At 41.1% G+C, this 15,310-nt stretch overlaps 1 protein-coding gene across 1 annotated transcript in view; it reads right to left on the bottom strand.

Annotated features, from left to right (window-relative positions):
* Window positions 1-15,310, bottom strand: part of CDH23 (cadherin related 23) — a 398,874-nt gene that overhangs the window by 213,629 nt on the left and 169,935 nt on the right. Inside the window, exons 10-11 of the mRNA XM_083614292.1 lie at window positions 7,651-7,763; window positions 3,872-4,060 (exon numbers count right to left, since the gene is read on the bottom strand). Coding sequence (XP_083470418.1) covers window positions 3,872-4,060; window positions 7,651-7,763 — 302 coding nt within the window. The remainder of the gene's footprint in view (window positions 1-3,871; window positions 4,061-7,650; window positions 7,764-15,310) is intronic.

Genomic DNA, 15,310 nt, shown 5'->3' with positions numbered 1-15,310 from the left:
AATCATTTTCTAAAACAACACAGGAGAAAGAAGCACTATCAAAATCAGTTCAAAAAAACTGATTTTTTTTTTAAGTACACAAAAGCAAATGGGAAATGTGAGAAAAACAGGAAAAAGTAAATCAAACTATTCAGCCTAAATGGGTTTCCGATATGTTAAACATGTTTTCTTGAGATGTAGCACCAACAATAAAGCGTTAGGTAAAATGATCCTGCACCTTCCGTAAAGGAAAGGTTCATTAGTATTCACTATACCGATATAGTTTTGGTGTGGTGGCTGGGGAGAGGCAGGGATGCTTTTCAGCAGAGTAAATAAATTATTTCAGCAAGATTCTAAAAATGATTCTCATTTTCCCCAAGAGGCCTTTTCAGATGAGTAATCCTGCCATTCTATATGCATGCCCATTGTGAGCACCTGCGTCATTCCCCCTTTCCAGCATCACAGCTTCACAAGTACTAATATCTATTTATGCCCCTGCTAGGAAGCAGCATCTATATGCTGACTGCAGCGCTTCTTTCAAATTCTTCCTTTCCAAAGCAATTGTCTCAGTTTTACATGTGCGTGGGTTTTTGTGTTGTTTTGCAACTCTTGAAAACTACATTTCCCAGATGCTTTGGGGAGGCTCTAAAGCAGCATTTGGTTCACCAGTATCATATACTTTGATAAAAGATTCACCATCTAACCAAAAGAAAGATCATCGTAAGTGCTAAGAAGCATAAGGTGGTGACACCTTAATGTTTTAATTCCCAAGTGATCCTTTAGGTAAAGGTACCCCTGACCATTAGGTCCAGTCGCAGACGACTCTGGGGTTGCGGCGCTCATCTCGCTCTATAGGCCGAGGGAGGCGTTGTTTGTCTGCAGACAGCTTCCAGGTCATGTGGCTAGCATGACTAAGCCACTTCTGGAGAACCAGAGCAGAACACGGAAACGTTGTTTACCTTCCCACTGGAGCGGTACCTATTTATCTACTTGCACTTTGACGTGCTTTCGAACTGCTAGGCGGGCAGGAGCAGGGACCAAGCAACAGGAGCTCACCCCGTCGTGGGGATTCGAACCACCAACCTTCTGATCAGCAAGTCCTAGGCTCTGTGGTTTAGACCACTGCGCCACACACCCCATCATTTTGATTGTGGGAGGCCACGAGCACCGGATGCTGTGAAAATAATGACTTTGCATATTTTAATATATGAAAATGATTCTTCCCCACCATAAAATATGCAAAGAATGTGAACTTTCTTAAGAGAAAGTGTGCAGGACTGCCACAGAACAAATGCTGATCTGCCATTCTTTTGTAACAAATGAGTGTTCACCATTTTCCTTGTAGAAAAATGTACATTATTAAAAAACAAAACAAAAATTTCATGATGTTTCATCTAGCTATAGTTAAATAAGTAAAATACCAACAGTCCTTTAAAGCAGATATTGTAGATTGTGTCATGGTCATAGGGTTGAATGTAGCACAAGAACTGAGACATGAATTGCGTGAGCCAAATATGTGGAGTAATTGAAGAGCATAACTCCAGGGCTTTGGGAGAGGGAGAAGTAATGGAATTCCTAAGTGAAATGGCCCATTGCTGTAATAAATACAAGCTATTTTAATGGCTCCAGAGGAAAAGCCTGTGATATTGCAGGCAAGTTGTACTGGGGGGATTCACAGGCAGTGAAAGATGTGTGCATGTGATAGGGAGAGCACATATGTGAAGGTATTAGGTCCAATAACAGAGGAAACAGTGTTTCTGGGAAGTTCCAAGAAGAGAAATTAGCAGTGAGAAGAAACCCAAAGAACGGAGCCATCTGGAGAGACAGAGATAAGACTTTACAATGCAATACGTGGAAACAGGAGTTATTAGCTAACTTCCATGTTAATAAAAGTGGGACCAAGAAGTGGATCCCACCCATGACATCATACATTCCATTGTGCCCTTACAGCGTTAACATCTGTACAGAGGAGGACTCTGTGTGTGCAGTTGTACACAAGAAGGCTTCCATGGAAAGAATTAAGGTTCCTACACACACACACACACACACACACACACACACACACACATATGCAGAGGCCTGCTTCCTACAGACATTCACACTGTAGGTGCAGACATCAGGGGAATATCTGGGCTGTTCAGCCTGACTCCAATCCTTGTTAGTGACACAAAAGCTACTTACATCTATCTGAAAGAGGCTACTGTCATCATAAAACCCAGGAGTGTCACAATGCTGAACAGAAACAGTTGGTGCATTTCTATTGGACCCAAATATTGTGGTATGAAAGAGAAAGGCCACCTCTCTACTTAAGGAAGAGATGACAAATATCTAGTTATGTGCTAGTATTCTTTTCTGTCTCATTCTCCTCACGTAATTTTCTTGGAAATAGTTAATGCTCTACTTTGACAATTCCAAAGTTCTTAGCTAGAGAATGAGGTAATGTCAGTGTGAGCACCACAGATGAAATTCTAAGCTCCTTGGTGTCAGCCAGAATTTCTAATTCTTGTAGATACATTTGAATGTAAATAGCCATTTTATGCATTCAAGATAAAAATGAACCCAAGGAAGAATTCTGATGAAACAACCCAAGCTTTCAATTCCATAGACTGGTGATTGTCACCAGGAAAAGGGGGGGGGGATCTCAATTTATAAACACAACTTGAGAAAGGAAGAAATTCATTTGCACAAAAATGGCAACTGTGCATGCTAGAACTCATCAGCTACATTGTCCTCATCTTACAGAAGGAAATAATACTCTATGGGCTGAGAAGATGCAAGTTTTGAAAAATACTCAAACTGTTCTCCACGTTTCATGGTTATCTTGCACAGTTTGCCCCAGTTAATATTGGCACATTTTGCAATTTGTCTCCTTGCAGTGAAGGATTATTTAGTATTATATAGTTGATTGCAATTAAGATGGCAAATAGTTAAAATGCAGGAATGCAACCTACAGTAGGCAAATAGCATAATAAATTATAGGTTATAACATGGCTGTCCAACTTTAATTAAAGTTTCAGAAAAAATAAATACATAAACACATAAATAACTACCAACAAAACATAAACAAAAAATGGGATAGATATAAAACTGGATGGGGCATCCTATTTCATAAATGTGAAGACTATTTTGTACATATAAACAGCAGAGTTAACACGAATTACATCAGTATTGCTTACCCAAGGTGATGGTACATGTACAGTAAAACTGAACATAGCAACAATAATTTTTCCGCATCACAATTTCAGTCTAATTTACAATGCATTACAGTGGTACCTCAGGTTAAGTACTTAATTCGTTCCGGAGGTCCGTTCTTAACGTGAAACTGTTCTTAACCTGAAGCACCACTTTAGCTAATGAGGCCTCTTGCTGCTGCCGCGCCGCCGGAGCACGATTTCTGTTCTCATCCTGAAGCAAAGTTCTTAACCTGAAGCACTATTTCTGGGTTAGCGGAGTCTGTAACCTGAAGCGTATGTAACCCGAGGTACCACTGTATATGCCTTTGTAAAAATTGACTGACATTCAGCCTTAAAAAGCAATGCAATATTTCTAATTTTAACTACCGGTATATGTATGAGCAGTGATGTGAGATGCTGTACATATTCATAGCTAATGAACGATGCCATGGATGTTAGAAAAATATGGACTTTGTATATTCATCCTTTTAAAGGCTGGTTTTCTACTTATTGTTTCTATGGTCCTTGTAACTTGTTATGTTGATAATACAGATGTGGAAGTACTATGGTGGCTAAAGAGTCCTTATCCAATTCTAATGTAAAAGAAAAATAAACCAAGAATACCAGGAACAAACTTAAGAAGGCAGATTTTTTTTCATATTAAAAAAAAATCTCAGTAGAAGAGGCATTTAATCTTGTTTTGTTTCTCCATGTCTTACCTCGTCTTTATCCTGCACTTGGATGAAAAGAGGAAGAGCAAAGCCCACCTGGGCTAGCTCAGGAATAGCCACACTATACTCTGAACTGTTGAACTCAGGGGCGTTGTCATTTATGTCAATGACAAGAATGTTGAAGGTAGTCACCACTGAGGCATTGGAAGGTGTGCGGTCATCGTTTAGTTCTGTCCCCTGTAGGAAGGGAAATTGGAAACGAGAAACACTGTTATTTTGGGATTTTCGCATGTTGTTTATCCAGCATGTGACTATGTTGAGAACCACACCTTGAAGGATTAAAATAAATAAATAGAATCTTATAAACACAGAGAGAAAAAAATCCATTTTTCTTCAAACAAGGGAAAAGGAATGGGAATTTACCCTGAGCAGTAGAAAAGCAACTGATATTAGTGGGCAAAGAAGAACAAGGTGAAACTAGTTCAGCAGTACCCAGATGCACACCCACCCACACACCCACTTTTTACTCCATGAAGATTTTCTATTTAAAAAAGAAGCATGGGATAAAAGCCAGAGAGCTCCATGCCTAATTTAATTTGGCTTGAAAAGTCAAGATTCTGCAAACAATCTTTTTTTGAGGGGAGGGGGATCAATGTAAATGAAAGCACACAGGTCTTTATTTATCTTGTTGTGAACTTTGCTGCTGCTTTAAGATAGCTGTATCAGCCTGCTATTTTGGTCCTAGGCACCACTTCATATTTTGTAATTTATTTTGTTTATTTTGTTTTAATTGCGTTTTGTGCACCTCAGTAAAAAGGACAGATTGATAAACAACAATTTTCTGACCTCTAGGCTACTTTGGCCTAGCTCAGAAAGCAGCATGGGAGGGAAGGGGAGAGGCTGGAGGATTGATTTTGGAGATGTATTTGCAGCTATGTATTGCAATATGGGGTGCTGTGAACAGGGGCTATGCTCCTGCATTGTGTGGAGCAGAACAGAATGCATTATCTGGTGCTAAAAAAGCAGGCAGTGAAGGCACTGAACACAGTGCAGGGAGCTTGACCATAATTGTCTGGGAGACATGAGCCCACTTCTACTGCACTGAACTGCACCAATTTAATTGCCTTTCTTCACAGCAAAGTACTGGAAGAGGGGGGAATACAGTCTCATATTGCATAGGGCAACTGGGCAACGCAACATTATGTAGCCAATATGACTGGCCATAAAGTAGGAATGTAGGAAGCTGCCATAGAATGAATCAGATCGTTGATTCATCTGGTACAGAAGTGTCTACACTGACTGGCAGCACCTCCCCAGGATTTTAGAGGGGGGGCATTTCCAGCCCTACCTGGATATGTCCCTACCTGGACATGGGATACAACCTGCATGCAAAGCAGATACTCTACCAATGAACTATACCATTTCCCCCATGTCTTCTCACTCAACATGATCTCATCTCATTGGATATAGGATCCCTGATTGGCTAGGAATATACATTGGGGGTGGGGGAGATAAAATGGTGCCAAATGAAGAGGAACATGGTCACCATGAACATTTGGTGTTTAGGAGGAGCATTTCACTGATCCAAATTCCCTTTTAACTACCTGTGAGTTTTTGAAGGAGGCCATCCTTCTCAGCCATGGTTTCCTAACGTAGAGAAACTTATCTGTAGCATTTGAGCCAAATTATTCAGTGAAGACAATACGGACCATTATTTATCTTCACCTATGTAGTAGCAGACAACCACAGCCAGATGACAAGATGAGACCAACCACAGGAAACTGCCTTCTACTGAGTCAGACCATCTAAGTCAGTACCGTCTACAATGATTGGGAGAGGGTCTCCTGGAGTTGTGGACCAGGAGTTTTCCTCAGCCTGCAGAGGCTAGAAATCAGTGTCCTGCCACTGATCTGCAGCTGCCAGTGCATTTCCTATAGCATTTTGGTGACAGAGAACTAGACTGCAAAGTCACATGAGTCTATTTAGTAGGCGTGAAGAAACTACAGCCTTTCCCCTATTTAAAAATAGATTCTGCCTTCACTTAGGTTTTTCTTTAACTAAACAAAAACTGAACTAGGAGAAGAAGCAGGATTTCAGGGATAGAGATAATAGCATATTGACCATGTAGAATTCCACAGAAAGACCCTCAGCAGAGGTCAAGTGGAGTAATTGCATGCCACTTTCCCTCCTTGACAAAGTACTGCCCTTCTAGGGGGAAGGAAGGGGATCAGTACTTCTTGGGAAACTGCCTGCCACCTCCCAATCAATGACCCCTCTAACAAATGGATTTTCTCCCCCATCCCCCACCCCTCCAGCCCAGTGGAATCCATACTACTAAATATGTTTCCAACCAGCTCGTTGGCTTGGTATTGATTTTAATTAAACACCTGTGATTGGTGCAGGGAGGGAGGGAGAAGTTCTCAGGTGCTGGAACATGGTTCTTCATGGCATTTCTTAACCAGGATGTTTTGCCCCTCTTCACTGTAATTTCTGCTCAGCATGGACAAACTTGTGTAGGAAGGGTCTAATGAGCACCATGCCATGTCTACTAGCCATTGATGGCCTTATCCTCCATGAATCTGTCCAATTCCCCTTTTAAAGTCAACCAGTTTTGGTGACCATGCCCACACCTTGTGGTAGGGAATTTCTGAGTTTAACAATGCACTGGGTAAAGAAGCACAGCTTCTTGCCTGTCCTGAATCTCCTATCATTCAGCTTGATCAGGAACTCTTATTATCTAGTTCCAGCAGGCAGTTCCATAAAACGCATTTCTTCAGGAACTTCAACTCCATAGCAGTACCCAATTTGCTACCTAGGGACACAGAGATATCTAACAAATGGCCCTAGGTTTATCTAAATCTAATAGCACTGAGTAAGGAAAAGAATAAACAGAATTGGACAAAAACAGAGCACCTAACTGTTTTGGGAAACTTACTGAAAATGCATGCAACTTATTTTTCACATGTCTATTCTTGTTACCACTCAGTTTGAAAACACTTCACGTGGAATGGCTTATATTATTTTTCTCCTTCAGCATGCACGTCCTATTATCTCTGTTGTCCATATGTACCACTCAAGTGTTTTTGAGTTGGAGTTGCGTCTGATTGTCAAAACCAAGCAATTCCAAGTTTGTTCTAAGGAATGTTCCTGGGCAGGAAAAAATATACCTCATGATGGATCTTTGGAACCACCTGAATGTTGGAACCACTACATCATGTTGTAGCTACTGATATGATGCACATTTATTTGGACTGGATGAAGACCCATTGTCAACAGCAGGGATCTATGGATGATGAAAAATGGGTCCTCTCAGTTGGAAATAGCATAATATGCCTCAATATCTAAATGCTTGAAGTTGGAGAAGAAAGTCATCTGAGTCTACTGACAATGACTTGTCATGAAGCTATAATATAAAGGCAAAAATTCATTTTCTGTGTCAAAATTCAATAAATAAATGGGAGATTTAAGTTATGTGAATCCACCAAAAGTATTTCAGTTTTGAAACTCCCCCAAAATCTGTTTGTTCTTAACTATACATGTTCCCAAGTAGAATGGCAATGATTTGGGTATGATTTCTTTCTCTCTTGGCACTCAATATTGAAAGCTATAAATTGAACAAAATTTCATGTGCCTGGGGAAATCCTCACCAATTCTAAGATTTGCACATATAAATTGCATTTCAAAACCCAAATTCTCCAAATTTATGCAGTTTCAGGTTAAACTGAAATTCCACTTTAGCTTTTGCTGCCACAACCAGTGTTCCCTTCTTCTCCCTTGAAATATTCTGAAATACTTGCTCCAATACAGCCCATCTCTGACTCTCTCACCTTCACTGTAAGAATAAATCCAGCACTGTAGAAAGGATTTTCTCGGTCCAGTGGCCCATTCAGCGTTAAAGCACCACTGATGTAGTCCAGTGCAAATATACTGTTGGTGTTGCCTGACAAAAAAAAAATAAATTGAATCAGCACACATAAAACTCCTGTGCAGAAATGCATAAAAAAAGCTCGAGATTTAACATTTAGGTCAGAAACAAAACACAGTTGCAGATCAGAAAAGCAAAATGTTGTGCTGTTTGAAACCCCAGCCAGCAACAGATTTATGCCATGACTTGAAAACATTACAGAATGCATTTTAAAGACCAAACTCTATTTCTCATTGCCTCAATCTAACAAGATACAGGTTTGGAAACTGAGCTGCTGCTGCTGCTCCTCCTGATAGCATCACAAAAACTTCAGGCAGTGAAGGAGTTTCAAAGCGCTCCTGTTTAAATGGAAATGTATTCATGGCTTTTGTATACACATCACTTCTGCTACTGATTATGGATCTTTGGCAGGGCACAGAGACACACATCTGCAGTTCCCTTTAAGTATAAGGCTGGGTGTGGAGGGAGGGTAGTTTGCCCAAAGCATTCTTGACAGTATGTAGAGATGAGATCAGAAGGATGTGCAGGACATAGAGAGGAAATGGGATCCTTTCTCCTTCTCCTCCTTTGTAATGCACAACCCCAACTTCAAAAAGTGGGGGACACAAGATAAAGCAGGCTAGCAAACCTGTGGAACAGGAAATCAAGGAGGTGAGACTGGGATGGGGGAAGAAGAGGTAGAGAAGTAGGAGTCTTGTTCTAATGTTTTACAGAAAACCCACCCAAAAGGGTGGAATTCCCCAATTTCAAAAACTTAAACGCTAACCTATTGCTCAGTCACCACAGGGATCAAACCTAGAGCCCTGTAGATCAGGCACTGATTGCCTACTGCTTTTACTGTTGAAAGTCAAAAAAAGAAAAGGGGAAAAAAGAGGATTATGTTATAAAGTTTTCGTTTTTTAAAAAAGGTTAGAAATAGGGCAGGAAGTTTCTTGGGGATATCATGAGGACAAGTCAATCAGTTCTATGTACGGCTGGCTTCTGCGTGAAACTTGCACAAACATTTCCTTCAGAACTCAGCCCTGGAGAAGAAAAGACATAGTGAAGAAGCTTTCAGATTTGTTTCATTCCTCAAGACTTATATATGACTTCACATTTTAGAAGACAAAGGTGTGAGGGAGAGGAAGAGCCTGCCACCTCCCCCCATTTTATTCCCAACCCCCCCCCCGCCAAATACATGAACACTTGTTGCTACACATTTCCTTTCATGTCCGAACCCCCACTTTCCTCTCTTTATGAAATACTTTTGTCACCCCTTATTCTATTGTTACCTCTCTTGTCAATTTCTTGACCCACTAAAAAGTCCCAGCCTGGGTTAAGTGCATTTTAGCATGTGGCTGACTGCATACTGCAGAAATGTCTGATGGCTTTCAATTGGTTTGTTTGCTCCATTGATCTAACAGCAATTACACCACCTCCGCTTTCTTTCCTATAAAGAGCAAAAAAAATGAACATGGGCAACAAAACAATCCCAGGCCTGTTCCACACCTCTGTTATTCCTCCGCCCACTGAGTTCCACAGCAGAGAAAGTAGTAACATGTTTCTTTCGGCAGCATTCACTAGTAATCTTTAGATGTCCACAGGCGGACAGGCCTGTCCTTGTAGATCCTTGTCTTGAGCCTGTAGTTGCCTTACCAGTGTGGCTGTTGCTTTCCATACTGTTCTTATAATGTATGTAGTGAGGAAAGCACATGGGAGGCATTTGGAGATTTCTAATGCCTATGTTCTACTCATTAGGCGTGGTAACTCCCCAGACCAACACCACCAGCCTCAGGGGATGAACAGCATTAGCATGGGTAATAACTGTTGTCACATGACTCTCTCCCATACCCACATGATCTCCCTGATACACAGCAGTGGGGAAGCAGCCAGGTGGAAGCTACGAACCATGCCATTCAGGTAATCCGGTTCTTAAATGTTATAAGCTAGTGATGCTGGATACATTTGTTTGGAAATAGGACACAGGCACACATAGATTATCAAGACACTTTCCAATTTTAATTTTTTTGTTATATTTGTCATATTTTTAGTTTTTAAACTGCAGTATCAGCTCAAAGGAACAAGAATTAAAAACTCGTTCATCACATTCTCTCATTTCAATCCAACTGTGCTTGATTAAAACTGTGCTCCTAAGCACACTTACTAGGAGTAAGCCTCATTGAACTCAGTGGGATTTATTTCTGACTCAGTCGACATGTTCCAAATCAGGATGCAAAGATGTGAAATGCTTCTGCTACCTACACTTGCACTGTCTGCCTCTTGCAGTGTCCTGAACCTCAATATGAAACATTGTTGTTCTTAGGATGCTTGAGAGTTTAATGATGGCATTGACTGTATTGTACTTGGCCAGCAAAGAACATTCTATTGTCTCTTATTTGGGCAACTTGGTATTGCTAATTATGTGCACTCCAATTCTGACCTGATCCTTTCCCAGTGTTGAGCTACTGGCCCTCTCAGTTGACAAACAAGTACAGTTGAACCTCCGTTTACGTAACCCTCTGGTTACATAACTTCGGGATGTGCATGCGGCAAACCTGAAAGTATTTTACCAGGTTTTGCAGTGCGTGCATGCACAGAAGTGGTATGCGCATGCACAGAAGCGGTCCTCAGGTTGCGGAAACCTTGGGATCTGACCGGAACTCCGGAGCGGATCCCGTCCGCAACTGGAGGTACCACTGTATTGTGATTTCACACCAGGCTACAACCTGGATTTTTCAAGCTGAAAAAATGGCAGAACAGATTGCTTTTGCATCACGAAAAAAAAAAAAAGGAGATGTGACTGTTTTGCCTGTGCTTTAGAAGTACAAACCTGCATTGTCCATGGTTCTGCTAAACAGTGTTGCAATCCCAGGAAGGTTTTTATGCAGCATGGCTTCTTATACATTATAGTCTTAAATACGCAGCATAAAATGTGCAGTACAGAATTCAAGAGATGTTTTATCTCTGTGTTCTGTAAATAAGCAGACTGGCCAAGACAATCCAAATGTCTATAGGCTATAGAATATATATTTAAGTAGCATATACATTTGTTTTTAAAATGACTCCCACACTGTCTCTCTCTCTCTCTCTCCCCAGCACATACACACTCCATACTAAATGGTGTTCTGAGGGTGGGGACATGTAATGTGACATCACACTTTGAGTTACTCCTTCCCCATGAATGGGAGCAGCTCAGAACATTACAACACTGTGCCATACATTTTTACACTGGCAAACATCTAGCTTGAGGCTTGGCATTACTAGTGAAAATGCCCTTGGGCACATAATCCAATAGCCCTCTTCCTTTTGTTGAAGGGACATTTGCTGCCACAACATGCAATCTTTAGACTGGCCTGGACTCATTAAACCACTAAACTTAAAGTGAATGACTTTCATGAGATGTGAAAGGGGAACGTGGCCTACACCGTGCACACTAGATAATTTATTAATCAAAATGTGCTCTGTCAGGGCTCCTCTGCACTGAAATAGATGCTGTTGGATGTGGTTCATAGAATCAGCAACAGACACAGTTATCATTATATAAATAGTCCATCAGCGGCTTTGACTACCTCGCTGATCTTCACCTTGAATTCTACCCAATACAACATCCAGACAGGTGCTCAGGGCTGCTTCCCTGTAATGTCTCCCACACTGTTTTTATACAGATTATAGACAATAGCAGGGGTGTACGTTTTGGGAGGGGAGGGCTGCCAGAAGCATCCATTGCAGCAAATAATAGTTGCACCCAAGGAAATGGCTGAGAAGTTGTAACCCAGGAGGTTAAACTAGACTAAATAAATCACTGAGTCAAAAAGACAAGGGCAGTAAGCATGTGAGTTAACACAAGGCAGGCAGCAAACTAAGATGATAGTCCATTCAGACTCAAAGGTAAATGTGCAAGGAAGGAGCAGATCCAGTAAAAGGGAGCACAGCTGCATGGCACAACAGAATAGGGATAGGGCAGTCTCCATAATGCCAAGGCCATGCAGGTCAACAGTATGAGTTGTACCTGTGTATTCCCAGGCACAACATGGTATTCCCCCACGGAATGAGGTTCAGGCCGAATATTTGCAGTGCCATTCATTCATATTTCTGCTTAAATTTATTTATACTTCTTTAATTTGCACAGGGTTGCATCCAAGTAAACAGGGAGCAGAAGGCAAATATATTTCCCACAGAGAGAATGCACATTTGGATTCCTACATATTTATGGCTCGAATGCAGTTTACAGAATGAATCTTCACAACCATGCTTACAGAGGGGGGAAGACACCCATAAATCCGCTGTTTCTTTGCTGGAATGACTGGGTTGTCATCAATGGTGGCTTTGTGTCAGTGGAAAGCTCTTCTCCTCATGAAAGGGTGAACATCTCGTTCTCACTAACACACACATACACCTGTATCCACTATAGCCCAGAACTTCCTGAGTGTTGGGTGGGTTCTGGGACAGAATGAGATAGGGCCCAGAGGGCTGAAAGAGGAAGGAGGGACCAGCCAAAATTGGATGCCTCACCTTATAAGCAGTTCCAGGCTTTGTTTAATTAAATGATTAAAAATAAAAATTCCAACACTTTGGAAACATACAGCCCAACCCGCAAGAAAAGCCTGTTCTTAACAAGTCCTTCATTTTCTCCAGTGTACGTACAACAGCTTCTATGCTGTTACATATATATTCCACATTTTGCACCATATCAACATTGAGGAGTGGGGCAGAGGTGAAACACAAATCTGTGTTTCACATCCTATGGATATATAATATCTTGTAAAGACATCAGAGTTAATAACCATGAGTTCAATTCAGATAAAATTAAATGCATTTAAATCATATTTAAATCTATGAGGCTTGTTAAATTTGCATATGTTCCACTGATTTCAATTTCACTGTGACTTCTGAACACTTACATTTCCTTAGGTTATGTGCTATGAGATGCATTTGGTGCTCTGCCTCACAGATTCCCACAGCATCAGATTCCCCATCAGTCTCTAAGGGTAGTTCATTGCTGGGAAAAGATCTTACCATGTGATCTGCCTGTCCCACACGAATCCTGGTCAGGAATGCTAACGCTGTGGCATAAAGACCAAGCAACATGACAACAACAGCCATAGTAGTGTGTGTGTATAACTCAGGCCACAGATGTCATAATTACATGGCAAACTTGCCTTCTTCACATTGACAATTTTGTTTGTATATAATTTTTTTTTTTGGGGGGGGGAATCTTACCATGATCAAAATTCCAGACTGCTACACTTTTTCTTAATACCTGCATTTATTCCTATACAAACTATTATCCACATTGCAAAGCTGTGTTTCAAAAGAAATGCCCTTTCTATATTTGTCTATATATCCCTATTAAAGTCATACTTCCGCAAATAGGACATTGTTTGGATCCAATCCTACTAAAACACACACACACACACACCACACACCCAGGGCAATATTCCAGAGGCAGCTGTCAGCTCCTCAACCCCTTGTGAAACCAGTTACTTCCTCTGCCCCCCCCATACTCTCATAGTCTTTCCAGCTGTTTCAAAAGCTGATGTTGAGTTACTGTTTTAATTACTGAAGGCCATTTGTTGGTGAAGCTTTCTGAAATAAAAGGAGCCATTATAAAAGCAATATTTGCAAAGACTGTTCCCGGAATGACACTGGGCCAATGCATTGTAACACACACTGCTAATTCTCTGCAACACTGAAATGTCTGAGACACTTTGGTTGTAGCAACACCCAACATTTTAGCTTTTAGTCTAGTTCTATCTCATGGACATGGTAGAAATCAGATTTCTGGGATGGATCATACCACCATCATAGAATGGACCATACCACTTCAGACTGGGGATTCTCTATCCCTAATCTAGGAGGAGGGTATTGAAAGGTCTGTCTGCTCTTGTGTTAATGCAACCTCATCAATTAATTTTTGTCTGAGACTCTTCAAGACGAAGAGTTTGGATTTGATATTCTGCTTTATCACTACCCTAAGGAGTCTCAAAGCGGCTAACATTCTCCTTTCCCTTCCTCCCCCACAACAAACACTCTGTGAGGTGAGTGGGGCTGAGAGACTTCAAAGAAGTGTGACTAGCCCAAGGTCACCCAGCAGCTGCATGTGGAGGAGCAGGGAAGCGAACCCGGTTCACCAGATTACAAGTCCACCGCTCTTAACCACTACACCACACTGGCTCTCAAGATCTGTCTTGGGATGTTGGTTGGTGGCTACCAGAGAGAAACAGAATTTCCCTGGCTGTGGAAATTCCCTCCAAATATATATTCACCTGATGTCTTTACTGTCCTTTAGACACTAAGCTATATCCATCCTATCTGACTATTTTTGTTAGGTATAATGCTTCTTGTTTATATTTATAATGCTTTTTTACAGCCGTTGTTCATTTTAGTTTATTTTTATTTTAACGATGGTGATATCTTAGATTATTTTATCGATTTGTGAGCTGCCTTAAAGACCGTTGTAGTAGAAAGGCAAGACACAAGATTTAATCAACAAACAAACAAACAAATGGGTATTTTCAAAACTGGAGTAATATAATTTCACAGGCTACAGATGAACCAATGCGTATACCAGGTTAGGAATACACCATTCCAATACTGCTGCCTCATTCTGCTTCAAGTCTAACGCACACATTTTATTTTCAGGTCCACATCTAAGTTGGGTGGAGTTTTTTTTAAACACACTCTTAACAACGTGGACAAGAATCTCAGGAACTGGACTATCATTGTATCTTTCCAATCCTTCTGACAAGAAAAGCTACTGTGGTACTTTTGGAGTTTATGCTCTCTGCAGTGCCTGCACCCCTTAGACTTTATGCAGTCGTGTAAATTCACCTCCATTCCCACTACAGCATTGTGCAACATTATTGGAAAAGCCCTGCCAGGGTTCACCAGTATGATGTTCCACAGTGTTTTATGCTGCATTTTTTGACCGTGTTTGCATGTGGTAGATAGGCAAGAAAAACTGACTCTTCCATTTTATATGGCCATTCACCCGGCTTCTCAATTTTTTTTCTTGCCTTTGCTGTAAGGTTCTAAAGTCAACTCTGTTACAAGTTAGTAGACAGGGACAATAGTTGTAACACACACCTTAAGTTTTATGACTCCCACACTCCACTGGCATGGCAACGGCCATCTAAATTTAACTCCTCCCTTCATGGTTATTAATAATAGCCTGACTGCCCAACCCCATTTCTGATGTCTTTCCATCACTTGTTGCACCTTGGAAGCTGCCAGGACATCAATCTCTCTTAGCCTGAAGAGCTCCTTAAATGAAAAATCTTATCTAGAACAGGTCATGTTATATAACAAGTCACTAGCTTTGCCTGGGAAATGAAAGATGATGAGGTAGAGTCCCCGGGACAGAGGCTATCTTCATAAATCTGCCAAAAAAGGAGCTGTGGATTACATTACTGGATTAATTATCTGTCCTTCAAAACACAGCCCTGACCTCAGTGTCTGAACATCACCAGCCTAACCCAGCTTGTGAACACAAACAAGGGATTGCTTCCTATATGGTGATATTAGAGGGGGTCGTTTGCTGGTTGCACTCTAGTTTACCAAAAGGTATTCTGGAAAATTTACAA

This window comes from Podarcis filfolensis (assembly GCF_964270895.1).
Source record: "Podarcis filfolensis genome assembly, chromosome: 5".
NCBI lineage: Eukaryota > Metazoa > Chordata > Lepidosauria > Squamata > Lacertidae > Podarcis > Podarcis filfolensis.
Note: the sequence above shows the minus strand (reverse complement) of the source record. Positions and strands in the feature narration are given on the sequence as shown.